This window comes from Gadus morhua, chromosome 6 (assembly GCF_902167405.1).
Source record: "Gadus morhua chromosome 6, gadMor3.0, whole genome shotgun sequence".
In the NCBI taxonomy this organism is placed as follows: domain Eukaryota; kingdom Metazoa; phylum Chordata; class Actinopteri; order Gadiformes; family Gadidae; genus Gadus; species Gadus morhua.
This window is the reverse complement of record NC_044053.1, coordinates 3,782,166-3,809,878: the sequence shown is the minus strand read 5'-3', so window position 1 is coordinate 3,809,878 and position 27,713 is coordinate 3,782,166. Positions and strand designations below refer to the sequence as shown.

At 42.7% G+C, this 27,713-nt stretch overlaps 1 protein-coding gene across 1 annotated transcript in view; it reads right to left on the bottom strand.

Annotated features, from left to right (window-relative positions):
- Nucleotides 1–17,275, bottom strand: part of LOC115546108 (NLR family CARD domain-containing protein 3-like) — a 127,844-nt gene extending 110,569 nt beyond the window's left edge. The window contains exons 1-4 of the mRNA XM_030359785.1: nt 17,178–17,275; nt 16,950–17,066; nt 12,218–12,334; nt 10,554–10,670 (exon numbers count right to left, since the gene is read on the bottom strand). Of these exons, the coding sequence (XP_030215645.1) occupies nt 10,554–10,670; nt 12,218–12,334; nt 16,950–17,066; nt 17,178–17,260 (434 nt within the window). The 5' untranslated portion in view covers nt 17,261–17,275. The remainder of the gene's footprint in view (nt 1–10,553; nt 10,671–12,217; nt 12,335–16,949; nt 17,067–17,177) is intronic.
- Nucleotides 17,276–27,713: the final 10,438 nt, after the last annotated feature.

The following is a 27,713-nucleotide window of genomic DNA, read 5'->3' as shown; positions in this document are numbered from 1 at the left end:
TATATATTATTGTATATGAGTAGAATAGTAATACATGTTGTTATATAATATAATATTAATATAATATAAAGCTGTTATGAACCTACAGTGATCTTTTGCATATTATTTTAACCTTATATTCCAAAGTTATGCATATTGTGTTATGTGTATCGTAATACATGTTATTAGTGAACCTACAGAGATGTTTTGGAGGCTTTGACAACTGGCAGCAGCCTCAGAAGACCCTCCTCTGAAGGAGAGTATTTATTCAGGTCAAACACGTCCAGCTCCTCTTCGGATGTCAGTAGGATGAAGACCAGAGCTGACCACTGAGCAGGGGAGAGAGATTCTCTTGAGAGACTTCCTGATGTCAGGTACTGCTGGATCTCCTCCACTAAAGAACGATCGTTCAGCTCATTTAGACAGTGGAACAGGTTGATGCTTCTCTCTGGAGAGAGATCTCCATTCATCTTCTTCTTGATGTAAGACACTAATGTGATGTAAGTTTCCTTATTGGTCAGTGAGCTAGTTCCTGTCTGTCCCAGCATACCTTTCTTAATCGTAGTGATCAGTGATCTACTTTTTTTCTGTGCCAGCAGATCTCGTAGGACAATCTGATTGGTCTCCAGAGAGAGGCCCAGGAGGAAGCGGAGGAACAAGTCCAGGTGTCCGTTCTCACTCTCTAAGGCCTTGTCCACAGCACGCTGGTAGAGGTGAAGGAGTTTATCTTTACCAGAGGTTGGTGCTTCTTCTGTGAGCAGATTGACCCCCGTGTTGATGAAGGATAGAAAGACATAAAGGGCAGCCAGAAACTCCTGGATGCTCAGATGGACAAAGCAAAACACACTTTCCCGGTACAGCCCACACTCCTCTTTAAAGATCTGGGTTAACACTCCTGTGTACTCTGAAGCTGATTTGATATTGATGTCACACTCTGCCAGGTCTGCCTCGTAGAAGATCAGGTTGCCTTTCTCCAGCTGGTTAAAAGCCAGTTTTCCCAGAGAAACAATGATCTCCTTGCTCTCTGAACTCCATTGTGAATCTGTTTCAGCTCTCCCATGATACTTCATACCGCCCTGTATGGACTGAACCCTCAGGAAGTGGCTGTACATCTGAGTCACGGTCTTGGGCACCTCTTCCCCTCTCTTAGATGTTTTGAAGATGTCCACCAGAACTGTAGCAGTGATCCAACAGAAGACTGGGATGTGACACATGATGTGGAGGCTTCTTGATTTCTTGACGTGGGAGATTATTTTGCTGGCCAGCTTCTCCTCTCTGAATTTCTTCCTAAAGTACTCCTCTTTCTGTGGGTCTGTGAACCCTCTCACCTCCGTCACCATGTCAACACACTCAGCAGGGATCTGATTGGCTGCTGCAGGGCGTGTGGTTATCCAGATGCGAGCGGAGGGAAGCAGGTTACCACTGATGAGGTTTGTCAGCAGCACGTCCACCAAGTTCGGCTTTGTGACATCAGTCCAGGTCTGGGTTTTCTGGAAGTCCAGAGAAAGTCGAGACTCATCCAGACCATCCAAGATGAAGACAACTTGGAACAGGTCAAATCTGCAGATGCCTGCTTCTTTGGTCAGGAGAAGTCAGCTGTGTTTGGTAGGCTAAGACCGTTTCTTCACAGGTTCTTACATTGTGTAAAACCAGTGAGTGTTTTGTCAGTACGGAAAAAGATTAACAGAAATGCATCGGACATGAGCAGCACTTACCAGAGTCTAGAATAACCTGTTTGAAAAAGAGGCTGATAACTGACCTGAGAGTTTCCAGTGTACAGTGTGGACTCCCCAGTCCAGCAGAGAGCAGCTTCACTCCTGAATCCTGCAGATCATTGGCACTAAGGTCCAGCTCTCTCAGACTAGAGGAGTTGGAGCTGAGAACTGAGGCCAGAGCTTCACAGCATCTCTCTGACAGCTTACAGCCATTTAACCTACACACCAATAAACAGAACATGTTAGGAACTGTGAGTAAACTAACATAAATCTTCAACTTATTACATAATGAAGGAATTTAACTAGTTACAATAATATTTACTTAATCATTAGATGTATAAATGTTAATTATGTATTGGATGTAAAATGTGGAATAAATGTTTAATTATGTTTTCAAAATATATTCTTAAATGAATACTACTTCTATATTCTAGTATTCTGTGTGTACAGAAATTCATTATACCTTAATAATACACCTGCAAGATGTTTTATATATTATTGTATATGAGTAGAATAGTAATACATGTTGTTATATAATATAATATTAATATAATATAAAGCTGTTATGAACCTACAGTGATCTTTTGCATATTATTTTAACCTTATATTCCAAAGTTATGCATATTGTGTTATGTGTATCGTAATACATGTTATTAGTGAACCTACAGAGATGTTTTGGAGGCTTTGACAACTGGCAGCAGCCTCAGAAGACCCTCCTCTGAAGGAGAGTATTTATTCAGGTCAAACACGTCCAGCTCCTCTTCGGATGTCAGTAGGATGAAGACCAGAGCTGACCACTGAGCAGGGGAGAGAGATTCTCTTGAGAGACTTCCTGATGTCAGGTACTGCTGGATCTCCTCCACTAAAGAACGATCGTTCAGCTCATTTAGACAGTGGAACAGGTTGATGCTTCTCTCTGGAGAGAGATCTCCATTCATCTTCTTCTTGATGTAAGACACTAATGTGATGTAAGTTTCCTTATTGGTCAGTGAGCTAGTTCCTGTCTGTCCCAGCATACCTTTCTTAATCGTAGTGATCAGTGATCTACTTTTTTTCTGTGCCAGCAGATCTCGTAGGACAATCTGATTGGTCTCCAGAGAGAGGCCCAGGAGGAAGCGGAGGAACAAGTCCAGGTGTCCGTTCTCACTCTCTAAGGCCTTGTCCACAGCACGCTGGTAGAGGTGAAGGAGTTTATCTTTACCAGAGGTTGGTGCTTCTTCTGTGAGCAGATTGACCCCCGTGTTGATGAAGGATAGAAAGACATAAAGGGCAGCCAGAAACTCCTGGATGCTCAGATGGACAAAGCAAAACACACTTTCCCGGTACAGCCCACACTCCTCTTTAAAGATCTGGGTTAACACTCCTGTGTACTCTGAAGCTGATTTGATATTGATGTCACACTCTGCCAGGTCTGCCTCGTAGAAGATCAGGTTGCCTTTCTCCAGCTGGTTAAAAGCCAGTTTTCCCAGAGAAACAATGATCTCCTTGCTCTCTGAACTCCATTGTGAATCTGTTTCAGCTCTCCCATGATACTTCATACCGCCCTGTATGGACTGAACCCTCAGGAAGTGGCTGTACATCTGAGTCACGGTCTTGGGCACCTCTTCCCCTCTCTTAGATGTTTTGAAGATGTCCACCAGAACTGTAGCAGTGATCCAACAGAAGACTGGGATGTGACACATGATGTGGAGGCTTCTTGATTTCTTGACGTGGGAGATTATTTTGCTGGCCAGCTTCTCCTCTCTGAATTTCTTCCTAAAGTACTCCTCTTTCTGTGGGTCTGTGAACCCTCTCACCTCCGTCACCATGTCAACACACTCAGCAGGGATCTGATTGGCTGCTGCAGGGCGTGTGGTTATCCAGATGCGAGCGGAGGGAAGCAGGTTACCACTGATGAGGTTTGTCAGCAGCACGTCCACCAAGTTCGGCTTTGTGACATCAGTCCAGGTCTGGGTTTTCTGGAAGTCCAGAGAAAGTCGAGACTCATCCAGACCATCCAAGATGAAGACAACTTGGAACAGGTCAAATCTGCAGATGCCTGCTTCTTTGGTCAGGAGAAGTCAGCTGTGTTTGGTAGGCTAAGACCGTTTCTTCACAGGTTCTTACATTGTGTAAAACCAGTGAGTGTTTTGTCAGTACGGAAAAAGATTAACAGAAATGCATCGGACATGAGCAGCACTTACCAGAGTCTAGAATAACCTGTTTGAAAAAGAGGCTGATAACTGACCTGAGAGTTTCCAGTGTACAGTGTGGACTCCCCAGTCCAGCAGAGAGCAGCTTCACTCCTGAATCCTGCAGATCATTGGCACTAAGGTCCAGCTCTCTCAGACTAGAGGAGTTGGAGCTGAGAACTGAGGCCAGAGCTTCACAGCATCTCTCTGACAGCTTACAGCCATTTAACCTACACACCAATAAACAGAACATGTTAGGAACTGTGAGTAAACTAACATAAATCTTCAACTTATTACATAATGAAGGAATTTAACTAGTTACAATAATATTTACTTAATCATTAGATGTATAAATGTTAATTATGTATTGGATGTAAAATGTGGAATAAATGTTTAATTATGTTTTCAAAATATATTCTTAAATGAATACTACTTCTATATTCTAGTATTCTGTGTGTACAGAAATTCATTATACCTTAATAATACACCTGCAAGATGTTTTATATATTATTGTATATGAGTAGAATAGTAATACATGTTGTTATATAATATAATATTAATATAATATAAAGCTGTTATGAACCTACAGTGATCTTTTGCATATTATTTTAACCTTATATTCCAAAGTTATGCATATTGTGTTATGTGTATCGTAATACATGTTATTAGTGAACCTACAGAGATGTTTTGGAGGCTTTGACAACTGGCAGCAGCCTCAGAAGACCCTCCTCTGAAGGAGAGTATTTATTCAGGTCAAACACGTCCAGCTCCTCTTCGGATGTCAGTAGGATGAAGACCAGAGCTGACCACTGAGCAGGGGAGAGAGATTCTCTTGAGAGACTTCCTGATGTCAGGTACTGCTGGATCTCCTCCACTAAAGAACGATCGTTCAGCTCATTTAGACAGTGGAACAGGTTGATGCTTCTCTCTGGAGAGAGATCTCTATTCATCTTCTTCTTGATGTAAGACACTAATGTGATGTAAGTTTCCTTATTGGTCAGTGAGCTAGTTCCTGTCTGTCCCAGCATACCTTTCTTAATCGTAGTGATCAGTGATCTACTTTTTTTCTGTGCCAGCAGATCTCGTAGGACAATCTGATTGGTCTCCAGAGAGAGGCCCAGGAGGAAGCGGAGGAACAAGTCCAGGTGTCCGTTCTCACTCTCTAAGGCCTTGTCCACAGCACGCTGGTAGAGGTGAAGGAGTTTATCTTTACCAGAGGTTGGTGCTTCTTCTGTGAGCAGATTGACCCCCGTGTTGATGAAGGATAGAAAGACATAAAGGGCAGCCAGAAACTCCTGGATGCTCAGATGGACAAAGCAAAACACACTTTCCCGGTACAGCCCACACTCCTCTTTAAAGATCTGGGTTAACACTCCTGTGTACTCTGAAGCTGATTTGATATTGATGTCACACTCTGCCAGGTCTGCCTCGTAGAAGATCAGGTTGCCTTTCTCCAGCTGGTTAAAAGCCAGTTTTCCCAGAGAAACAATGATCTCCTTGCTCTCTGAACTCCATTGTGAATCTGTTTCAGCTCTCCCATGATACTTCATACCGCCCTGTATGGACTGAACCCTCAGGAAGTGGCTGTACATCTGAGTCACGGTCTTGGGCACCTCTTCCCCTCTCTTAGATGTTTTGAAGATGTCCACCAGAACTGTAGCAGTGATCCAACAGAAGACTGGGATGTGACACATGATGTGGAGGCTTCTTGATTTCATGACGTGGGAGATTATTTTGCTGGCCAGCTTCTCCTCTCTGAATTTCTTCCTAAAGTACTCCTCTTTCTGTGGGTCTGTGAACCCTCTCACCTCCGTCACCATGTCAACACACTCAGCAGGGATCTGATTGGCTGCTGCAGGGCGTGTGGTTATCCAGATGCGAGCGGAGGGAAGCAGGTTACCCCTGATGAGGTTTGTCAGCAGCACGTCCACCAAGTTCGGCTTTGTGACATCAGTCCAGGTCTGGGTTTTCTGGAAGTCCAGAGAAAGTCGAGACTCATCCAGACCATCCAAGATGAAGACAACTTGGAACAGGTCAAATCTGCAGATGCCTGCTTCTTTGGTTTCAATAAAAGAGTGATGAAGAAGTTCCACCAAGCTAAACTTTTTCCCTTTCAGCAAATTCAGCTCTCTGAAAGTTAAGAGAAATGTGAAGTGTATGTCGTGGTTGGCTTTATCTTCAGCCCAGTCCAGAGTGAACTTGTTTGTTAAGACGGTTTTACCAATGCCGGCCACTCCAGTTGTCATAATTGTTCTGATTCGTTGATCTTGATCAGGTAACGGTTTAAAGATGTCTTCACATTTTATTGGTGTTTCCTCCTTGGCCGGTTTCCTGGAAGCTATTTCAATCAGTCTGACCTCATGTTCCTTGTTGACCTCCCCACTGCCTCTCTCTGTGATGAAGAGCTCTGTGTAGAAGTCATTCAGGCCTGTGGGCTGTCCTGCTTTAGCGAGTCCCTCAGACACACACTTGAATTTCTTCTTCAAAAGTGACTTAATTTTGTGTTGGCACTCGACAGCAGCTGATCCTAAATGAGAAAACAACAGAAGACCTCAGATAGTGGATGGTGACATCAGTGGAAGCATGTCAATATTTCCTGTAAAATTATCAACTTCATGATATTTAGTGGCTTCATTACTTGTGAATACAGAAGCTGGTCGTGACAAGGTCTGGATCATTTATTTAGATATTATATTTTTGGTCTGTGGATAATAATAATATTAATAGTGAATCAGTGGAAAGTGACTTGATATGCTGATATAACAAGATAGTGCTGCATCTCTTCCATTGAGTTATTCTTCTGTTTATTTGTAATTTAATGTTAAACATTCTTTAACCTGATAGACCCACATAACCCTAAATATCTGGATCAAACCATTTAACCTGATAACCCTACAATAACCCTACATACCTGGATCAAACCATTTATTACCCAAGAGAAAATATATTGAAAAGTTAGAAATGTAGAAATCTCACAGTGTGTAATTTAGTCTGAACAGCGCAAATCATGAGTTTCATACTGCTCTTCAAAATTCGAATTTATTCACTGTTTTTAAGATAGATTATCTTCTGCGCTTCAAAATAATTGTCTCTACTGTCTTCAAAATAAGAGTCTCTTACTTTCCCTCAGTGCGTCGGCCAGTTCCTCCTGGTTCATCTCCATCAGGCAGAGCTTTGTGATGTCCACCACTCCCTCTATGGCGCGCCTCCTCTGCTCCTCGTTCTTACCATCCACCTCCTCCTCCTCCCTCTGACTCCCTGAGCATTGTGGGTAATCTGAGAAGAGATCCCTCCAGAGCTTCTTCAGCTCCTTGTCTAAGAAAGCGTGAGCGTTCTCCTCAGCCCTCTGGAACAGAACAAACATCAAGGAGAACTTTACTCTGAACTCACTGAGGACATCAGAAGCATCTGTCCTGGATTCACGTCCCGCTGGTTTGAAGAGGGAAGCCTGGAGACTATTAGCACCACAAGAGATGCTTTCTAATGTTCATGTAGAACTTAAGTCAAATGTCATGTTGGACATTTACACACCTTGATCAGCTCAGTTTGATGCTGCTGTACAGACTGAGCACTGGTAACAGTTGACCTCTGGTGGGGTTTTCTGGGGAGAGAAATCACACACACAGTAAACATACTCACACAGAGTAAACAAACAAGAGGGGGGAGAGAGACAGATGCTGTGTTCCAATATCCATACTATCCGTACTTACTAGCCTTAGTTTGAGTACGTAGGGCGTTCCAAATCAGATCAGGCGAAAATATGTGTACTGAAAGGACCCAGATGGTGTACTCAAAACGGTCAAATCCCAGAGTGTGGATCGATGTACACACGTACTCAACGGAAGCCATCTTAGCTACGTAGCGGAAGAGGGCGGAGCCAGGCTGAGCCAAAGTCGGCGCATTTTCCACATAGCCTGCATTAATTGTCATGAGCTTTTATAGCTTTTTATAGCTGCTAGGCGTAAAGAGTTCACCGTTCAAAGCGGGATGTTTATTCCGGTTCCGGTGGTATGGAGTAAGCACGGAACACTGTGCCCCTTGACAAACAATTTAGGATGAATTAGATATTCTAATCTGCAGAATCATTTGAGCCAAAACCTCTGTTAAATGCATTTAATGTGCTGTAGTCGCTAAATGTCACCGAAGAAAACTAAAGGAAAGATTGTTCACATCACGAGTAGTGCAACCAGAACTCTGAGAAATCGCACCATCGAAATGGCAGCTCAATTAAATAGAAAAGAAAGAAAGAAAGAAAGAAAGAAAGAAAGAAAGAAAGAAAGAAAGAAAGAAAGAAAGAAAGAAAGAGTGAGAGAGATTGTTTTTATTGCTTAAGAAACAGATTCCATCCAACAATTTATGAAAAATGCAATCAATAATTTATGTACAAATAAATGGTTACATATCGATCAGCAACGAGGTTGGAGTAGCCTACCCACATAAATATTTGTAATAGGCCTACACCAACATTGTTAACTGTCATGCATAGCTAGCAAGCAAATAAAAAATCAATACTAACACAACTGAAATGTTTATTAGGCTATTAACAATTTTATAAAAATTATACCATAATGATTGCATTTTTCGTAAATAGTTGGATGGAATGTATACTACGTTTAAATGTACTCATGGAAGTATGGATATTGGAACAGACAGACAGACAGACAGACAGACAGACAGACAGACAGACAGACAGAATATTTTCCTAACTTTTAAGCATCAGTATCGGTGGAGTCTGATAACATTTAACAGGTCTTTTTTCATCGTCTGTTAGAAACTCCTACCTCTCCTCTCTGGAGGGGCGTCCATTATTAAAGTTAAGAGGAAAACCCATAGAGTGGTCACTGTTCATGGAGACACAGCTGGGTCCAGGGGAGTCTGCTCTCTCCTGCTGCTCTGGGCTTCAACACAACACACACACAGCTTTAAGTCCAATATCCATACGTACTTACTAGCCTTAGTTTGAGTACGTAGGCCGTTCCAATTCAGATCGGGCGAAAATAAGTGTACTGAAAGGACCCGGATGGTGTACTCAAAACGGTCAAATTGCCGATTGTGGATCATGGACACATTATAGAATGGACACCGGATTCCAAAATGGCGCCCATTCAGTCCTATGTAAACTGCTCAATGGCGCAGGGCAACATCAATGAGAGATATGCTTCCGCATCATGGGAGCCTAGCCACGCCCTAGTTCATGACGTACCGGATGCAGAAATATTCTTGTTTTTAGCATTGTTAGCATTGTAGCATCATAAGCGAGAGGTCTGAGCGATCGCAGTCGCATTGTTTACCGACCATGGAAGTATTAGTTAACTTCATAAATATGAAAGATTACTCCATATAACATATAATAGCAACAACATAGTAAATGTACGTTGGCCTAGAAAGCAATACAGTTCAATTTTATTGCTTAAGAAACAGATTCCATCCAACTATTTATGAAAAATGCAATCAATAATTTATATACAAATAAATGGTTACATATCGATCAGCAACGAGGTTGGAGTAGCCTACCCACATAAATATTTGTAATAGGCCTACACCAACATTTTTAACTGTCATACATAGCTAAACAAGCAAATTAAAAATTAATAGTAACACAACTGAAATGTTTATTAGGCTATTAACAATTTTATAAAAATGATACTGTAATGACTACATTTTTCGTAAATAGTTGGATGGAATGTATACTACGTTTAAATGTACTCTTGGAAATATTTATATAGGAACACACAGACAGACTGTAGACAGACAGACAGACAGACAGACAGACAGACAGACAGACAGACAGACAGACAGACAGACAGACAGACAGAGAATATTTTTCCTAACTTTTAAGCATCAGTATCTGTGGAGTCTGATAACATTTAACAGGTATTTTTTCATCGTCTGTTAGAAACTCCTACCTCTCCTCTCTGGAGGGGCGTCCATCTTTAAAGTTAGGAGGAAAACCCATAGACCGGTCACTCTTCATGGAGACACAGCTGGGTCCAGGGGAGTCTGCTCTCTGCTGCTGCTCTGGGCTTCAACACAACACACATACACAGCTTTAACTCCAATATCCATACTATCCGTACTTACTAACCTTAGTTTGAGTACGTAGGGCGTTCCAATACAGATCGGGCGGAAACAGGGCCGTAGCACCAAATCCTGGGCCCCTATACTATAGGTACTGATGGGCCCCCCTGCACCAGGTTGTTGACGGGGGGGGGGGGTCCGTACCGATTGTTGACGGGGGAAGTATTAGTTAACTTCATAAATATGAAAGAATACTCCATATAACATATAATAGCAACAACATAATAAATGTACGTTGGCCTAGAAAACAATACAGTTCAATTTTATTGCTTAAGAAACAGATTCCATCCAACTATTTATGAAAAATGCAATCAATAATTTATATACAAATAAATGGTTACATATTGATCAGCAACAAGGTTGGAGTAGCCTACCCACATAAATATTTGTAATAGGCCTACACCAATACTAACACAACTGAAATGTTCACTTAGTGAGTGCGGATAGTATACTAGGTTTAAATGTACTCAGGGAAGTATGGATATTGGAACAGACAGACAGACAGACAGACAGACAGACAGACTATTTTTCCTAACTTGTAAGCATCAGTATCGGTAGAGTCTAATAACAGTTAACTGGTCCGTTTTCATCGTCTGTTAGAAACTCCTACCTCTCCTCTCTGGAGGGGCGTTCATCTTTAAAGTTAGGAGGAAAACCCATAGACCGGTCACTCCTCATGGAGACACAGCTGGGTCCAGGGGAGTCTGCTCTCTCCTGCTCCTCTGGGCTTCAACACAACACACACACAGCTTTAACTCCAATATCCATACTATCCACACTTACTTTAACTCCAATATCCATACGTACTAGCCTTAGTTTGAGTACGTAGGGCGTTCCAATTCAGATTGGGCGAAAATAAGTGTACAGAAAGGACCCGGATGGTGTACTCAAGACAGTGAAATCGCAGATCGTGGATCATGGACATATTATAGAATGGACACCGGATTCCAAAATGGCGCCCATTCATTCTTTTGTAAACTGCTCAATGGCGCAGGGCAACATCATGGAGAGATATGCTTCCTCATCCTGGGAGACTAGCCACGCCTTAGTTCATGACGTATCGGATGCAGAAATATTCTTGTTTTTAGCATTGTTAGCATTGTAGCATCATAAGCGAGAGGTCTGAGCGATCGCAGTCTAATTCTTTACCGACCATGGAAGTATTAGTTAACTTCATGAATATGAAAGATTGCTCCATATATCATATGATAGCAACAACATAATAAATGTATGTTGGCCTAGAAAACAATGCAGTTCAATTTTATTGCTTAAGAAACAGATTCCATCCATCTATTTACGAAAAATGCAATCAATAATTTCTATACAAATAAATGGTTACATATGGATCAGCAACGAGGTTGGAGTAGCCTATCCACATAAATATTTGTAATAGGCCTACACCAACATTGTTAACTGTCATGCATAGCTAAACAAGCAAATTAAAAATTAAATACTAACACAACTGAAATGTTTATGAGGCTATTAACAATTTTATAAAAATTATACCGCAATGATTGCATTTTTCGTAAGTAGTTGGATGGAATCTGTTTCTTTAGCAATAAAATTGAACTGTATTGTTTTCTAGGCCAACATACATTTACTATGTTGTTGCTATTATATGTTATATGGAGCAATCTTTCATATTTAAGAAGTTAACTTATACTTCCATGGTCGGTAAACAATGCGACTGCGATCGCTCAGACAAATTGCTTATGATGCTACAATGCTAACAATGTTAAAAGACAAGAATATTTCTGCATCCGGTGCGTCATGAACTAGGGCGTGGCTAGTCTAGCGTGATGAGGAAGCATATCCCTCCTTGATGTTGCCCTGCGCCATTGAGCAGTTTACATAGGAATGAATGGGCGCCATTTTGGAATCCGGTGTCCATTCTATAATATGTCCATGCGCATTTTCCACATAGCCTGCATTAATAGTCATCAGGTTTTATAGCTTTTTATAGCTGCTAGGCGTAAAGAGTTCACGGTTCAAAGCTGGATGTTTATTGCGGGGGAGGAGCCGCGGCGGCAGTCGTGATCGTAATTTACAGTTAGTGCAACGCGGAGTACTCGATTTGGAACAACACTGACATCTGACAATTAGCGCACTTAGTGAGTGCAGATAGTATAATACTTTTAAGTGTACTCATGGAAGAATGGATATTGGAACAGAGAGAGAGAGAGAGAATATTTTTCCTAACTGTTAAGCATCAGTATCGGTAGAGTCTAATAACAGTTAACTGGTCCGTTTTCATCGTCTGTTAGAAACTCCTACCTCTCCTCTCTGGAGGGGCGTCCATCTTTAAAGTTAGGAGGGAAACCCATAGACCGGTCACTCCTCATGGAGACACAGCTGGGTCCAGGGGAGTCTGCTCTCTCCTGCTCCTCTGGGCTTCAACACAACACACACACAGCTTTAACTCCAATATCCATACTATCCACACTTACTTTAACTCCAATATCCGTACTTACTAGCCTTAGTTTGAGTACGTAGGGAGTTCCAATTCAGATTGGGCGAAAATAAGTGTACAGAAAGGACCCGGATGGTGTACTCAAGACGGTCAAATCGCAGATTGTGGATCATGGACATATTATAGAATGGACACCGGATTCCAAAATGGCGCCCATTCATTCCTATGTAAACTGCTCAATGGCGCAGGGCAACATCAAGGAGGGATATGCTTCCGCATCATGGGAGCCTAGCCACGCCTTAGTTCATCACGTAACGGATGCAGAAATATTCTTGTTTTTAGCATTGTTAGCATTGTAGCATCATAAGCGAGAGGTCTGAGCGATCGCAGTCGCATTCTTTACCGACCATGGAAGTATTAGTTAACTTCATAAATATGAAAGAATACTCCATATAACATATAATAGCAACAACATAATAAATGTACGTTGGCCTAGAAAACAATACAGTTCAATTTTATTGCTTAAGGCGAGACACGGCAGGCAAAAACATCGGTTTTTTCAGCAGTGGTCAATTTTGAGATTTTGAGATAGTTCACTCCCTGAACATGTAATCTTTCATACTAGCATAAAGAAAATATCATAATTATACATTAATGTGTATATTTATTCACATTTTGTCTGTTCGCGACGTTAGAATTCTCCGAGGTTTCCCGGAAAGTTAGCATTCTAACGTAACGTGCAGTATATCGGCTGTTTTCTGATGCTTGTCATGTTTGGTATTGCTAAAAAGCTCTGTATCTTCCACACAACGCAGTGTCATCCAAATGAGGACATTTCCTTTCCATCAGTAACCAATGATGTTAGTAAGAATGGGGCTTTAAACCTGAGGACGCAATTTCATTGGTTTGCGATGGTTTCTGATAACGTGATTCGTTCAGACGCATCACGTGGTATGGTTTGACACTTCCTTGATTTGCTTTCCGCGGGATATTTTTTGAATGAATGAAAAGCAACGCAAGCAACAATGTCATCGAGAAAAAGACGTCAACAGTTGTCGATCGCTAGAGAAAGTAAAATAGGTGATATAAGTAATGAATTGCCCTGTGCCGTGTCTGCGTCTGAACGGAAGCTTTCAATGGGAAACCTGGGGGGTGATATTCAGAAAGATGAAGCGCAAACCGGTGCCACACAGCAGTGGCTGCTTGTGCATGTCGGCCGCTTAAATTACCTAATATAAGATTTGCTCTGTCCAAATTGTGCTGGGTCAGGGCTTGAAATCCACATAGATCCCCAGAATTATGGATTCTGCAGTAATCTATCGCTCGAGTGCTGATGTCGCGTTTGACGTGAATGTGCGAATGGTCCTGTTGGCACATGAGCTAGGGATGGGCTATGCAGCGTTGAAAAAGATCAGCAAGGTGTTGGGGATCCCTGCCCTTCATCTTAGAACTTATCAGAGGCATGATAAAAGAGTGACAGGTATGGATACAGGATTGTGTCAGAAAAGTTTAAGCAGTTTGTAGAATTTCTAATGACAGAGATAGCCTAATGAGCGTAGTGGTTAGCACCTTGTGACATAATTTTATGACATTTCTGTAACAGTATTTGTTTTCTATGGTTGGAATAAGGATGGATTTATAAGAATAGAATAAACAGTCATCTCATTCATTATGTTGTGTTGGACAGTTTTACTTTTACAGTTAAGATTTCGATTCAGTGGCAAAAACAAAGAATATAAACCTTCTAATCAAATTAAGACATGGCAGGACATTGAAGTGAATTATTTTCCATCTGATAGCTTTACCTTATGACAACATTAGTTCACTGGGCAAACCTAGGCCCATAGTTGCACACAGGGAGGGAGTTAGGGGGGAGAAGGGCGCTCTCACGCACGTGCGCACATACACACACAGGCACAGAGTAATGGGTCTGTCTGCTTGGATAAAAGTAGGCTATTTGCTAAGCAATCACACAATTTTGCATAGTGTAAAATTAGGGACAGCTGACGTTTATTCCTTTTATTCAATGTATCACTTTCAGCTTATCTAACAAACTGCCCCAGTGACTGTTCTTGACCTAATCCCTGGTCCTATCCAAAAAACAAAAAAAAGGTTTTTGCCACAAGTGAAAGAAATGTGACCTGTATCAATAAAACCAAACCAAATGAACAGTTCTTGATCCAAATTACGTTTCATTATAGCAGCGGAAATTGAGAGAGGTCTGGAGTCCTTGCACAGGACCAGGGAGCAAGTCAGGCAGGCCTACGCTGATTTAAATCCAGATGTGGCAGAGTTGCTGAGGGAGGATGAAGATGCAATAATCAACATCAGTGTATCTTTTGATGGCACCTGGCAGAAAAGGGGCTTCACCTCACACTATGGCATAGGGGTGTGCATAGACATTTTCACTGGTCTAGTGATAGACTTTGAGGTCCTATCCTCATATTGCCACGGATGTGCCCTCAAAGAAACTGCCAGGCATGAGGGAAAGATTACAGAGGAGGAGATTGAGAGCTGGAGGGAAAAGCACGACTGTGCAAAGAACTTTCAGGGCTCTAGCAAGGCTATGGAGCAGGAGGCAGCGAAGAGGATGTGGGCCAGGTCCATAAGTCGTCACCAGTTGAGGTACACCCAGATGCTGTCAGATGGGGATAGCGCAGCATTCAGGGGGGTGGTGTCCCTCAACCCATACCCAGAGCATGAGGTTGACAAGTTGGAATGCATAAACCACGCTCATAAGCGCATGGGCACAACCCTTAGAAAATTAAGTGCTGAATGCAAATTGGGGGGGAAGGGTCTGGGAAAATTAACGGCCAAAAAATTTAAAACTCTACAGAATTATTACAGGGGGGCAATTTTTCAACAACCAGGGATCCATTGACAGCATGAAAAACGAAATATGGGCTGGTCTCCTCCACCTCATGTCCACTGATGAGGTCCCATTTCACAACAGGTGCAACCCATCCTGGTGTTGGCACAGGAGAGCTGAGGAAAATGGGGAAACACCTGAGAGCCACAGTACCCATGCAGGGACTTTTTGTCCAAGGATGTGGGCCAGAAGCTTCTCCCCGTGTACCACCGCATGTCGAGCGACAGCCTGCTGCAGCGCATGCAGCATGGTGGCACTCAAAATGCAAATGAGTGCCTCAACTCCATCATATGGGCTCGCTGTCCCAAAACAGTGTTTGTTGGGAGGAGTAGAGTGGAGGCAGCAGCAAGCATGGCCATCTCAACTTTTAATGAGGGGGCCTCTGCCATGCTTGCTGTGATGGAAAAGCTATGGCTTGAAAGCACTGTTGTCACCATCACCACAATTAAGGAAACCGACATGTTGAGAATTGCTAAAGCTGACACCATACAATCAGAGAGTGTTAAACGTCGTAGAAAGACTCTTAGCACAGCTAAAAAGGTAGTTAGGCACCAACAAGAGAGGGGTGAGGGGCCAACATACGGTGCAGGCATGGACAGCTAGGCTGTTAACACTAGGGTGGCTGTTTTTTGTACATTTTGTGTAAAGTGTTGTTGCATTTCTGGTTGCAGAGTTGCCGTTCTGGTGGAAAATCTGTGTGTGTGTGTGGTTGTCTACAGTTGGTAGACCTGTTTTGTTAATAAATTATCAATTTTCATGTACTTGGGATGTTGCATATTGTTATTACTATGGGCCTGACTAGTTGTTTTGCTTGCAAGGAATGCTTTTCTAATAGAAATGTGTGGAATTTTACAATGTAAATCTTTAAATGCGATTTTCTCAAAATGAGTTTTTTCTCATACTCCAAGGAAAAAATCTCCACTTCAGTTCAACCTATATACACCAAACTTTCCAGTCTTGTACCCAACTATATTATGAAGACATTTACAGAGGGATTTGTAAATATTTTATTCCTAGCCTGAATTTTATAACATTATGTCCTCAAAAACATGGCGAAAATCGTTTTTTTAAGGCTATTTAAGGCTATAGTATTTTCTGATTTAAAGGAAAACAAAAGTAGATATCCATAAATCCCTCTGTAATTTTTTCCCATCTAATATTGTCAACAGAAGGGAAAAGGAATTTTTAACCTGGCTTAATCCCATGATCAGATTTTTTCTTTCAAACATTATGCAAATGAGCGCATATTTAATGAGATAATACCTAATTTGCATATTCAAACATCAAAATACAAAAAAATTGTAATACATTTTTTTCTCATTAAACATGAGTAATCAACTGAGAAAGTTTCATGGTGATACCTATTATTTAAGATTTTTACCCTATTCACCTGCAGAGTCTCGCCTTAAGAAACTGATTCCATCCAAATATTTATGAAAAATGCAATCAATAATTTATATACAAATAAATGGTTACATATTGCTCAGCAACAAGGTTGGAGTAGCCTATCCACATAAATATTTGTAATAGGCCTACACCAATACTAACACAACTGAAATGTTCACTTAGTGAGTGCGGATAGTATACTAGGTTTAAATGTACTCAGGGAAGTATGGATATTGGAACAGACAGACAGACAGACTATTTTTCCTAACTTGTAAGCATCAGTATCGGTAGAGTCTGATAACATTTAACTGGTGCGTTCATCGTCTGTTAGAAACTCCTACCTCTCCTCTCTGGAGGGGCGTTCATCTTTAAAGTTAGGAGGAAAACCCATAGACCGGTCACTCTTCATGGAGACACAGCTGGGTCCAGGGGAGTCTGCTCTCTCCTGCTGCTCTGGGCTTCAACACAACACACACACAGCTGTCACTCAGACTAATGATGGAGTCATGATATATCACGCTGAGCTCTGAGATGGTCAACAGTCACAGACAGAGAGATCCTCTTCTTACCTCTTAGCTTTGCTCCGGCGGCCATCTTCCCCAGACAGAGTGGTCCTAGAGGTAGGACCCCCCTCCTCTCTCTCCTCATCCATAGTAGACTGGAGGCCTGGACACAAACACAACAACATATTGGTTATGACTACAACTACATGTTGGCTTAGCATAGAGGGAAAAGAAAAATGCGTGTGAGGCAAACCTTACATATTTATACATATATATGAATCTGACTGGGGTTAAGATAGGTTAATCCACTTGAGGTGGTAAACAGTCTGGTTATATTTTTAAACTGTTTATTCTCTTGCAGAAGGACTTGGCCAGCAGAACTTTATAGCCTTGAAGTGACCTTAGTCCCACTGTTTTAACCTCCAACATACTGAGACGCCTGAAAGGGTGCCGGAAAAGTCGAGCTACACACCCCCTCCGTTGATTGGTCAACAGAATCGTCACTTCCGGGCGACGTGGGGATAAAAACAAACAAACAGTAGCCTCGAGGTATTGTTCTTTACAATAAACATGTCGCGTAAAACGCTTGCTTGGGCGAACAAGGAGACGTTCCTCTGCATTCTTAGGGGGAAGACGTGTTTACGATGTTTACGTAGCTGCCGCGGCAATCGACATCCGGCCTACCATAAAGGGTACTGTCGGCGGTGGAAACGCCACCTCGGAACGGGGCTGGGCTATACCGCCCCCTACCTCCCGGACTGAGGCGAACCGAACCGTACCGCACCCTGCAGTGGAAACGCGGCATAAGTACACAGGATAATGGCTCAGTGTGAGTATAAGTACACAGGATACTGGCTCAGTATGAGTTTAAGTACACAGTATACTTGCTCAGTCTGAGTATAAGTACACAGGATACTAGCTCAGTATAAGTTTAAGTACACAGGATATTGGCTCAGTATGAGTATAAGCACACAGGATAATGGCTCAGTATGAGTATAAGCACACAGGATACTAGCTCAGTATGAGTATAAGTACACAGGATACTGGCTCAGTATGAGTATAAGTACACATTCCAGGAGCATCTCCCTTTATTTTGAGATGCTCCTGGAATCCCCATGTTTCTTTCTAAATAACTAACGACCATTAATGACTAGAATCATTTCATCATTTCTAGACTGAATTGAATTAATGCAATCAATAGTTACCAGTAAATATACCAATGAATATTAAATAATATCCGGAGCTTTAGCCCTGAATAAAACAGCATAGTGACGCCACTGGTAAGGAGATCTTTTGATACGTATCCACGCTGTCAGAAACACCTCAGATCAAACCAGGACACAGACCTGGATCTTGAGTAAGAGCTGTCTTTAATCAATCATTAACTAACAAAAGAGTTACTGTTCTACCTGTACTCACACACACACACACACACACACACACACACACACACACACACACACACACACACACACACACACACAGACACACACACACACACACACACACACACACACTAGTTAACTATGGGAGTATTTCAGGAGTCCTTTTGTCATGGCCGAAGTTGTGGTGCTGTGTTCTCCCCCGTGTCGGCCACCCCCCCTGTCTGTCTCCGTCCTTTGCCTGCCACTCTCAACTGCTCACACCTGGCCCGCATCAGCTCATCAACTCCCCTTCAAATACACCTGGTTTCCCTGCAGTTGTCGCCAGATCGTACTACGATACACCGTGGTAGTTAACCTGTCTCCAGTATACACACTTTCCAGTAGTTCTCCTGTTGAAATCTCGTGCCTCACCTTTGTTCTCTTTGCTTATAGTTTTGTGGATCCACACCTCCAGCCTGCCTGCCTCACTCCCTCCAGCCTGATGCGCTCCACTCTCCAACCTGCCTCCTGCCTCGCTCCTGGTTACACCAAATAAACCTGTTCACCTTCACTACAACTCCTGTACTGTCTGTGTTCTGCTCTTGGGTCCAACTTTAGAATATGGTATTGCAGTAATATCACCAATAATCTCAAGAAAACATGACATCAAGCAAACTGTACCTTAGCTTCTCGGAGACCTCCTGTCCTTCTTCTCTCTGATATACATACACACAATATCACTATTTTTCTAGATCTCATACACACTATTTTCTACAGTATGTCTAGATCTCATACAGTCTATCACTGTAAGTCTCATAGCATTATCAGAGTGTGTGTGTGTGGGGGGGGGGGGGGGCACTGAATCACCAGCAGTGCTGGTGATCCTGTATGATAAAGGTGAATTAATCCAAAAAAATGTCAAGAGCTCTTTTACTTTAACTTAATATTTACAGCGGGCTCATGGATTGATAAGAAAACCAAACAGCAAAACAAATATAACTTAATTGTCTAGATGCGCTTACAGGAGAAGGAGGATTCAGAGAACTATGGTGTCCCCAGCCCAAGAGACAGCCACCCATTGTTAACTCTCAATGGAGGGGATTAAATAAGAGCTGGGACATACCATTATTAAAAACAAAGTGGGGATCCATATTAAAGTATGAATACTCATCGATTATTATTGCTATCAAATAAAAATGAATAATTTACTAAGTGAAAACATTAATAATTTGTGTTTCCATTTTTGAAGTAAATACAGTATTGAAGAAGACTCCCGTTTCCCCCCTTTTATCTGCCAGATGGTACGGTCTGACCACAACAGAGTGCTCACCTGTGAGCAGTTGAAAACGCAGTGACCTTTCAGGGATGGCCGACTGTGTTTAGTGTGGGTGGAAATGTTGCTCCCTCACAACGGGAACCACTGAAACGTCTCTTCCCCAGAGTGGAGTCACTGGCATCAAGAGGGTAAAGATCAGGGTACCATTATTGACGCTTATAAAACCAACAGTAAGTCACTAATGTGCCAATAAACCTCCAAAGCACACTATACTCATACAGTCAAAGAGATCATCACAACTCGTCCTTTCAGCACAAAACAGGGAAAGTTTGAATCAAAAGCGCTTTCCATTGGAACCCAATGTGAGTTCTGTTCTGATCCTGGACCAGAGGTTCCATATAAAAATGCCCTCAACACATTGAAATTAGTTATTAATGTTCTGACCCATATTCTCTATTCAGACAGGTTGTCTCTCTGAGATCAATGACTCTTTTACAGCAGGAACCTGGAAACATTTAACCGGGACTGGTAACAGATTAATTTAGAATATATGAATACAGTGAGAATTTATGACCAATAATCTCAAGGGAAAATGACATTTCGCAAACTTTACCTTAGGTTCTCTGTGGTGAAAATGTGTGCTGCCCGTGTCGTATGAAAATATAAAAGCACAAAAGGATGGAAAGTAAGATTCGTTGAAGAAAGAGATTCAGGTGTTGGCCAAAACACAAAGGAAGTGTTTAGAACCGAGACAGAACATTAACACGGTTCTAAAGGTTCTGAGAATCAAGATTGAGCTGCTGGGCCCTTCAGTGAACAGATCGAATGAGGAAGGAGGCTTTGAATACAGCTAACTACTCCTAAAACGATGATTGGGTCAAGGCTGGGCTTCACCAAAACACACATCCATAATCTGCGTCAACTGATAAAATAAGACAGAGCAAATGTTTGTGTCGCAAATGTCGGACTTAGCTCAGGAGGTAGAGCAGTTGTCTTGCAACCGATAGGTTGCTAGTTCGATCCCCGGCTCCTCCTAGCGGAGTGTTGTTGTGTCCCTGAGCGAGACACTTAACCCTAACTACTCCTGACGTGCTGGCCTTGCATGGTTGACTCTGCCATTAATATGTGTATTAACCATGTAAGTTGCTTTGGATAAAAGTGTCTGCTAAATGCCCTGATTGTAATTAATCCATATAAAGATATAAAACCACCACGACCCAGTCATGATGGTCGAGGTTAAAACAGTGGAACTTAAACTACGTCAAGGGTATGGAGTTCTGCTGTACTTTGTATCATCTGCATGGAAATTCACACACCGTATCGAAATACAATCTGATGAAAGCTAAGGAAACAACTAAGCAGGATTACTGGTTTACCTGCCCTGCTTATGCACACAGAAACGCACACTGACATACACGCGTAAACAGACACACACACAGAAAGGCACACACAGCTACACATACGCACACAGGAGAGCCCTGCCAGCCTGAAAACACGCCCCAAGCTGCCAAAAAGACACCACTAGCTTGCATTGATAGCGTAGGTCCCTAGTATTCCCAGAATGGGTTGGTACTATCGCTGAAAGCAATGTCATTGTACAGGTCAAACACACAGCCTATCTCAAGTAGCAGCACACACACACACAAAGCCATTTACAAGTCAAGCATCACACAACCGGATAAGATAGGATCAACTGTACATTTTTCTCTCTCTCGTGAGTGTGAGTGTGTTGAGTGTTTTGTGTGGAATGCAATGTTGGTGTGCTCTTAAGGTGACATATTATGGTGTTTTCCCAACAAGTAAACATAGTATTTGATTTCAAGAAAACATGTCTTTTAAGCTGTTTGCTGGAAATAGCTTTTAGGAAAAAAAATATCGTCTATCGCTATGCCCCTCTGTTTCATTCCTTTTGAATGCGCTGTTTCTTAGGGGTGTAAATCTCTGGTTCCATCATGATACGATATTAAATCGATTCATTGGACAACGATACGATAATTGCCGAAATCAAAAGTCTGCCACGAGACGTATTTCGATTCGATTCGATTCAGTGGACTGCGATCGATATGAGACGATATCATATGCCCATTTAACACAACCTGTTTCATTCATAAACTCGCAAAAAAAACATAATTATATATATATATATATATATATATTATATAATTTAAACATTTTATTGCTTTGCTCTTCCAGATATTAAACAAAAACCATACATCTAAGAGCTTAACTTAAAGGTCCCATGACATGCTATTTTATGTATTCTTTAATATAGGTATTAGTGGGCAACTAACACAGTATTCAAAGACGTTCCCGAAATTCAGCCGTGGTGCATAGTTACAGCCACTCCGAGCCAGTCGCACATTGAGCTTCCCCCAAATGCGCTGTTTTGGTGTCTCTAGCTATAATGCAAATGAGGAGGAGCGAGGCGGGTCAAGGAGGAGGGTGGGGGTGTGGCCCTGAGCAGCTTGCAGCCAGGACGGTACCATGCGCTCTGTTTACAGTGGATGTATCGCAATGGCGAGGCGCACACAGCCTTTAGCCGTGTTCTGTAAATATTCTAGAACACACGGGAGTCCTGGAGCTATATATCTAAATATTATCATATAGCCTACACAGATATCTATATCATATAATACATATTATCACGGCCAAAAGCTGTGTGAGCCGATATTCCGACGTTCCTGGTTCTTCAACGTCCACATCAATGTGAATACACACACTGTAACGCAAGTGTTTCTTGTCGGTTCTTTGACGTGTCTTGTATTTCCAAAACGAGACTGTCGTGGGGGTTATCTGAGCCATGGTTGAGAAGGAATTGGGGGAAAGGAACTTTGGTTTGACTCGCTGAAGTAGGCTACATGAACTGCGACATGCCGCGAGGCACCATCGCCCGGCAGCGGGCAGCCGGCAGCAGGCAGCGCGCAGTTCAGTCGACTTCAGGTTGATGTGAAAGTGGAAGAACCAGAGACGTCGCAGAACCCGTCAAAGTCGTTTGTGATTCATAATATCGTCTGGAGGCGCACACAATATGTTATATGATATAGATATCTATGTATTATATGATATTATTTAGATATAGAGCTCCAGGACTGTAACGCAAGATTTGTACACTTCCTTGTTATTTGGATAACCGTTCTGCTGTTGGTGTGATGGCGCATAACGCGTCGGACTCTCGTCTCTGGTATTTCTACAACGAGACTCGTATTGGGGGTTATCTCAGCCAAAGTTGAGCATGAATTGGGGGGAAGGAACTTTGGATTTGACTCCCTCAAGAACATGAACAACGACATGGAGGAGAAAGGGATTGTTGGCGGCGAATGTCTCCCGCTTGAGCCCCGCTGAGGGACCACCGCCGGAGGCGGAGGTGCCTAAGCGCTGCCCGGCAAAGATCCCTTTCTCCTCCTTGTCGTGGTTCATGTTCTTGACTTGAGGGAGTCGAAGCCAAAGTTCTTTCCCCCCAATTCATTCTCAACCTTGGCTGAGATAACCCCCAATACGAGTCTCGTTGTAGAAATACCAGAGACGAGAGTCCGACGCGTTATGCGCCAAATAACAAGGAAGTGTACAACACTTGCGTTACAGTCCTGGAGCTCTATATTTAAATAATATCATATAATACATAGATATCTATATCATATAATATATTGTGTGCGCCTCCAGACGATATTATGAATCACAAACGACTTTGTCGGGTTCTGCGACGTCTCTGGTTCTTCCACTTTCACATCAACCTGAAGTCGACTGAACCGCGCGCTGCCTACTGCCAGCTGCCCGCTGCCGGGCGATGGTGCCTCGCGGCAACCGGCGGCATGTCGCAGTTCATGTACTTCAGCGAGTCAAACCAAAGTTCCTTTCCCCCAATTCCTTCTCAAACATGGCTCAGATAACCCCCACGACAGTCTCGTTGTGGAAATACAAGACACGTCAAAGAACCGACAAGAAACACTTGCGTTACAGTGTGTGTATTCACACACACACATGTGGCGCTCGCACGGTCGAGTCTCATTGGCGGGCCAACGTCTCTGGGAGGGCCAGGCAGAGTAAGGGGAGGAGCCGAGATTCCTCATGACGTCATGAGCACAGACATTCCAAATCAGCGCGCTTGAGCCTCCGTTTTTTCAAAGGCGAGCAGAACAGCTAGTGCTCGTTTTACACCAAACGCAAGTTTTAGCCACTGGGGGACCATAGGCAGGCTAGGGGAACTCATATTTATGTTAGAAAACCTCACAAAGTGAGATTTTCATGTCATGGGACCTTTAACCCTAACTGCTCCTGACGAGCTGGCTGTCGCCTTGCATGGTTGACTCTGCCGTCAATGTGTGTATTAACCATGTAAGTCGCTTTGGATAAAAGCGTCTGCTAAATGCCCTAATTGTAATTGAGGAGTTCCATATAAAGCTATAAAACCACCACGACCCAGTCATGATGGTCGAGGTTAAAACAGTGGAACTTAAACTACGTCAAGGGTATTGAGTTCTGCTGTACTTTGTATCATCTGCTTTGAAATTATGTGACTCCCAACCTATCGAAATACAATCTGATGAAAGCTAATGAAACACTTTTATTAATTTGAAGGAGAAGAAAAAGACTAAAGACTTTTCAGAGTTAGGAAACAGACAAGACAACACACCAAACAATAGTACCATAGTACCATAGTAAAGAGATCTTATCCACGCTGTCAGAAACGCCTGAAACCAGACATGTAGCTGAATAAGAGCGGTCATTAATCAATCATTGACTAACTAAATAGGATTACTGGTTTACCTGTACTGCTTATGCACACACAAACACACACACAAACACACACACGCACACTGACACACACGCGTAAACACACACACAGACACAGAAAGACACACACAGACACACACACACACACACACACACACACACACACACATGCGCACACAGGAGAGCCCTGCCAGCCTGAAAACATGCCCCAAGCTTCCCTGCAAGCTTCCCCTGCAAGAAAACATGACATTGAGCAAACTGTACCTTAGCTTCTCGGAGACTGCCTGTCCTTCTTCTCTCTGATATACATACACACAATATCACTATTTTTCTAGATCTCATACACACTATTTTCTACAGTATGTTTAGATCTCATACATACGTCTATCACTGTAAGTCTCATATCATTATCAGAGTGTGTGTGTGTGTGTGTGTGTGTGTGGGGGGGGGGGGGGCACTGAATCACGGGCTTAGCTCAGGAGGTAGATCAGTTCTCTTGAAACCGAAAGGGTTGCTAGTTCAATCCCCAGCTCCTCCTAGCTGAGTGTCGTTGTGTCCCTGAGCGAGACACTTAACCCTAACTGCTCCTGACGAGCTGGCTGTCGCCTTGCAGGGTTGGCTCTGCCGTCGGTGTGTCAATGTGTGTATTAACCATGTAAGTCGCTTTGGATAAAAGCGTCTGCTAAATGCCCTAATTGTAATTAAGGAGTTCCATATAAAGCTACAAAACCACCACGACCCAGTCATGATGGTCGAGGTTAAAACAGTGGAACTTAAAGTACGTCAAGGGTATTGAGTTCTGCTGCACTTTGTATCATCTGCTTTGAAATTACCCAAACACACACACACGCACACACACATGTGCACACAAGAGAGCCCTGCCAGCCTTAACCCACTGAAAACATGCCCCAAGCTGCCAAAAAAAACACCACTAGCTTGCATTGATAGCGTAGGTCCCTTAGTATTCCCAGAATGGGTTGGTACTTTGGACTTGCTGAAAGCAATGTCATTGTACAGGTCAAACACACAGCCTATCTAAAGTAGCATCATACACCACACACACACACACCCACACACGGAGACACACATACACAAGCGCACAGACACACACAAACACACAAAAACGCACAGACACACACACACACACACACACACAAACACACACACACACACACACACACACACACACACACACACACACACACACACACACACACACACACACACATGCGCACACAGGAGAGCCCTGCCAGCCTTAACCCAGTGAAAACGCGCCCCAAGCTGCCAAAAATAAACACCACTAGCTTGCAATGATAGCGTAGGTCCCTAGTATTCCCAGAATGGGTTGGTACTTAACGATTTTATTGTTGAAAGCAATGTAATTGACCAGATCAAACACACCGCCTATCTCAAGTAGCACCATACACCACACACACACACACACAGTGGCGCAAAAAGTGGGTATGCACTATATGCGGCGCATAGGGGCGCCGCACCAGAGGGGGCGCCAAAGCGATAGAAGTAAAAAAAATAGAGTCGTCATTTTCTGTATTTAACAGCGTTTGTGTACATGATATGATGATCAATAACAGAGGAACGTCACTGATAAGGCGCCACCCCGCTCCTTCGCCTCCCTCCCCCCCTCCTCTCCACACGGCGCTCCAGTGGGCGCCCCCTCGACCACGCCCTGGAGGCGAGCGCCAGAGTGTCTTCATTTGAACCGTATTGTCATCTGATGACACGTACCTCAATATGGAGAGGCAGAGATGAAAGCCCTCAGGGTCACAACATAGAAAAATAAAGATTGGGAAGGAGAAAGGGTGCGCAGGGATGAAAGAAAGCTTTTCAAAGTGGTTGAAAGACAGTCGGTTTTATGTCAGTGTATCAAGAGGAGGCTAAATCTACTACTAGTAAAACAACAGGTTACTGTTGTCTTGCAACTGTGTACTGATCAGAATGGAGCCTACAATATAACGGATAATAGCAAGAAATATAAAGGAACTTGTTTGTGGTTATTTTGTTTTACTTTAATCTCTATGCAAGTCTTTGTTTTATGTCAATAGACCCAGTAAAAACTGAGTTATAAGGTTGATACTTTATAACTCCGTTAATAATCCAAAAGTGAATAAGTTAAAAAAAAGATTATTATCGTATCTGAATCGAGACTGAATCGTTCTACACAGTATTGCGATGCATCGAAGAATCGATTATATTTCCCACCCCTATTGGTTACTGTACTCCAACAGTTCTGCAGTGTCTTTCAAAGATACTGAAGCAGCATGAAACAAGTGGTTACCACATAAATGCTTACCTGATGTGGAAAGAATTGGCATCCCGCTTATGCCTAGGTAAAACTATTGATAGCGAATTGCAGAGAGCCTGTTGACCCAAGTGATCGACTGCATACTCTTCCTTGTAGATAGAAACCTGCCACTGAGGGGGACAAAATGCACACTTAGGAAATCCTAGAAATTGACATTTTCTGGGACCCCCGCACCGAAACTTGGCCCGATCGGACCCCGAGGGCAGGCCCCCCCTTCCTGCCCTCGGGGTCCGAGCTTCATATATTGCCGTGGAGGGATTACATTGTAATGAGTGGAAAATGTGTTGTCTTGGGGTACATGTAACAAGGACTGTCAGTAATCCGAGAGGCTGGGGAATGGGGTATATTTCATCCCTTTTCCCAAGCCACAACGAGACAATAAAAAGTGTGTAATGTGGACCAGACTGTGCGGTAGGCAAGAATACCAACTGAATTTAAGCTTGTTACATTCTTTATGTATTTTAAAGCCACCAGGTGTGAGTGTGATTAGCCCGTAGTGATCACACCTGGCGGTATAATAGTTCCCCTTTAAAGTTTTGAATATTCCCCACCATAGCGTAATGTAGTCCCTTTCGATTGATCCTCGAAGAAATTAAATCCTTCTTCGCTCAAAACCAAAACCTGCTTTGATATTTGATATATTTGATTCTTGCATGCTTTCAGCTGACCTTGTTCCATGTTTTTTTTTACCGAGTCTGGTTTGTTTGTCCGAGTTTGTCATGGTAACGACGGGGGGTGTGACTTAGCGACAGGTCAATTGCATTATCAATTATTTAAAACAGCCGTGACGCGTTTCCAATGGTTAGAATTGAGTGTCAATCAACACATTTTACAAATGTTGTTGTGGAGGTACGATGCAAATGTAAATGTATATATAAGACAATTACATAGGTATATTTAGGCCTATA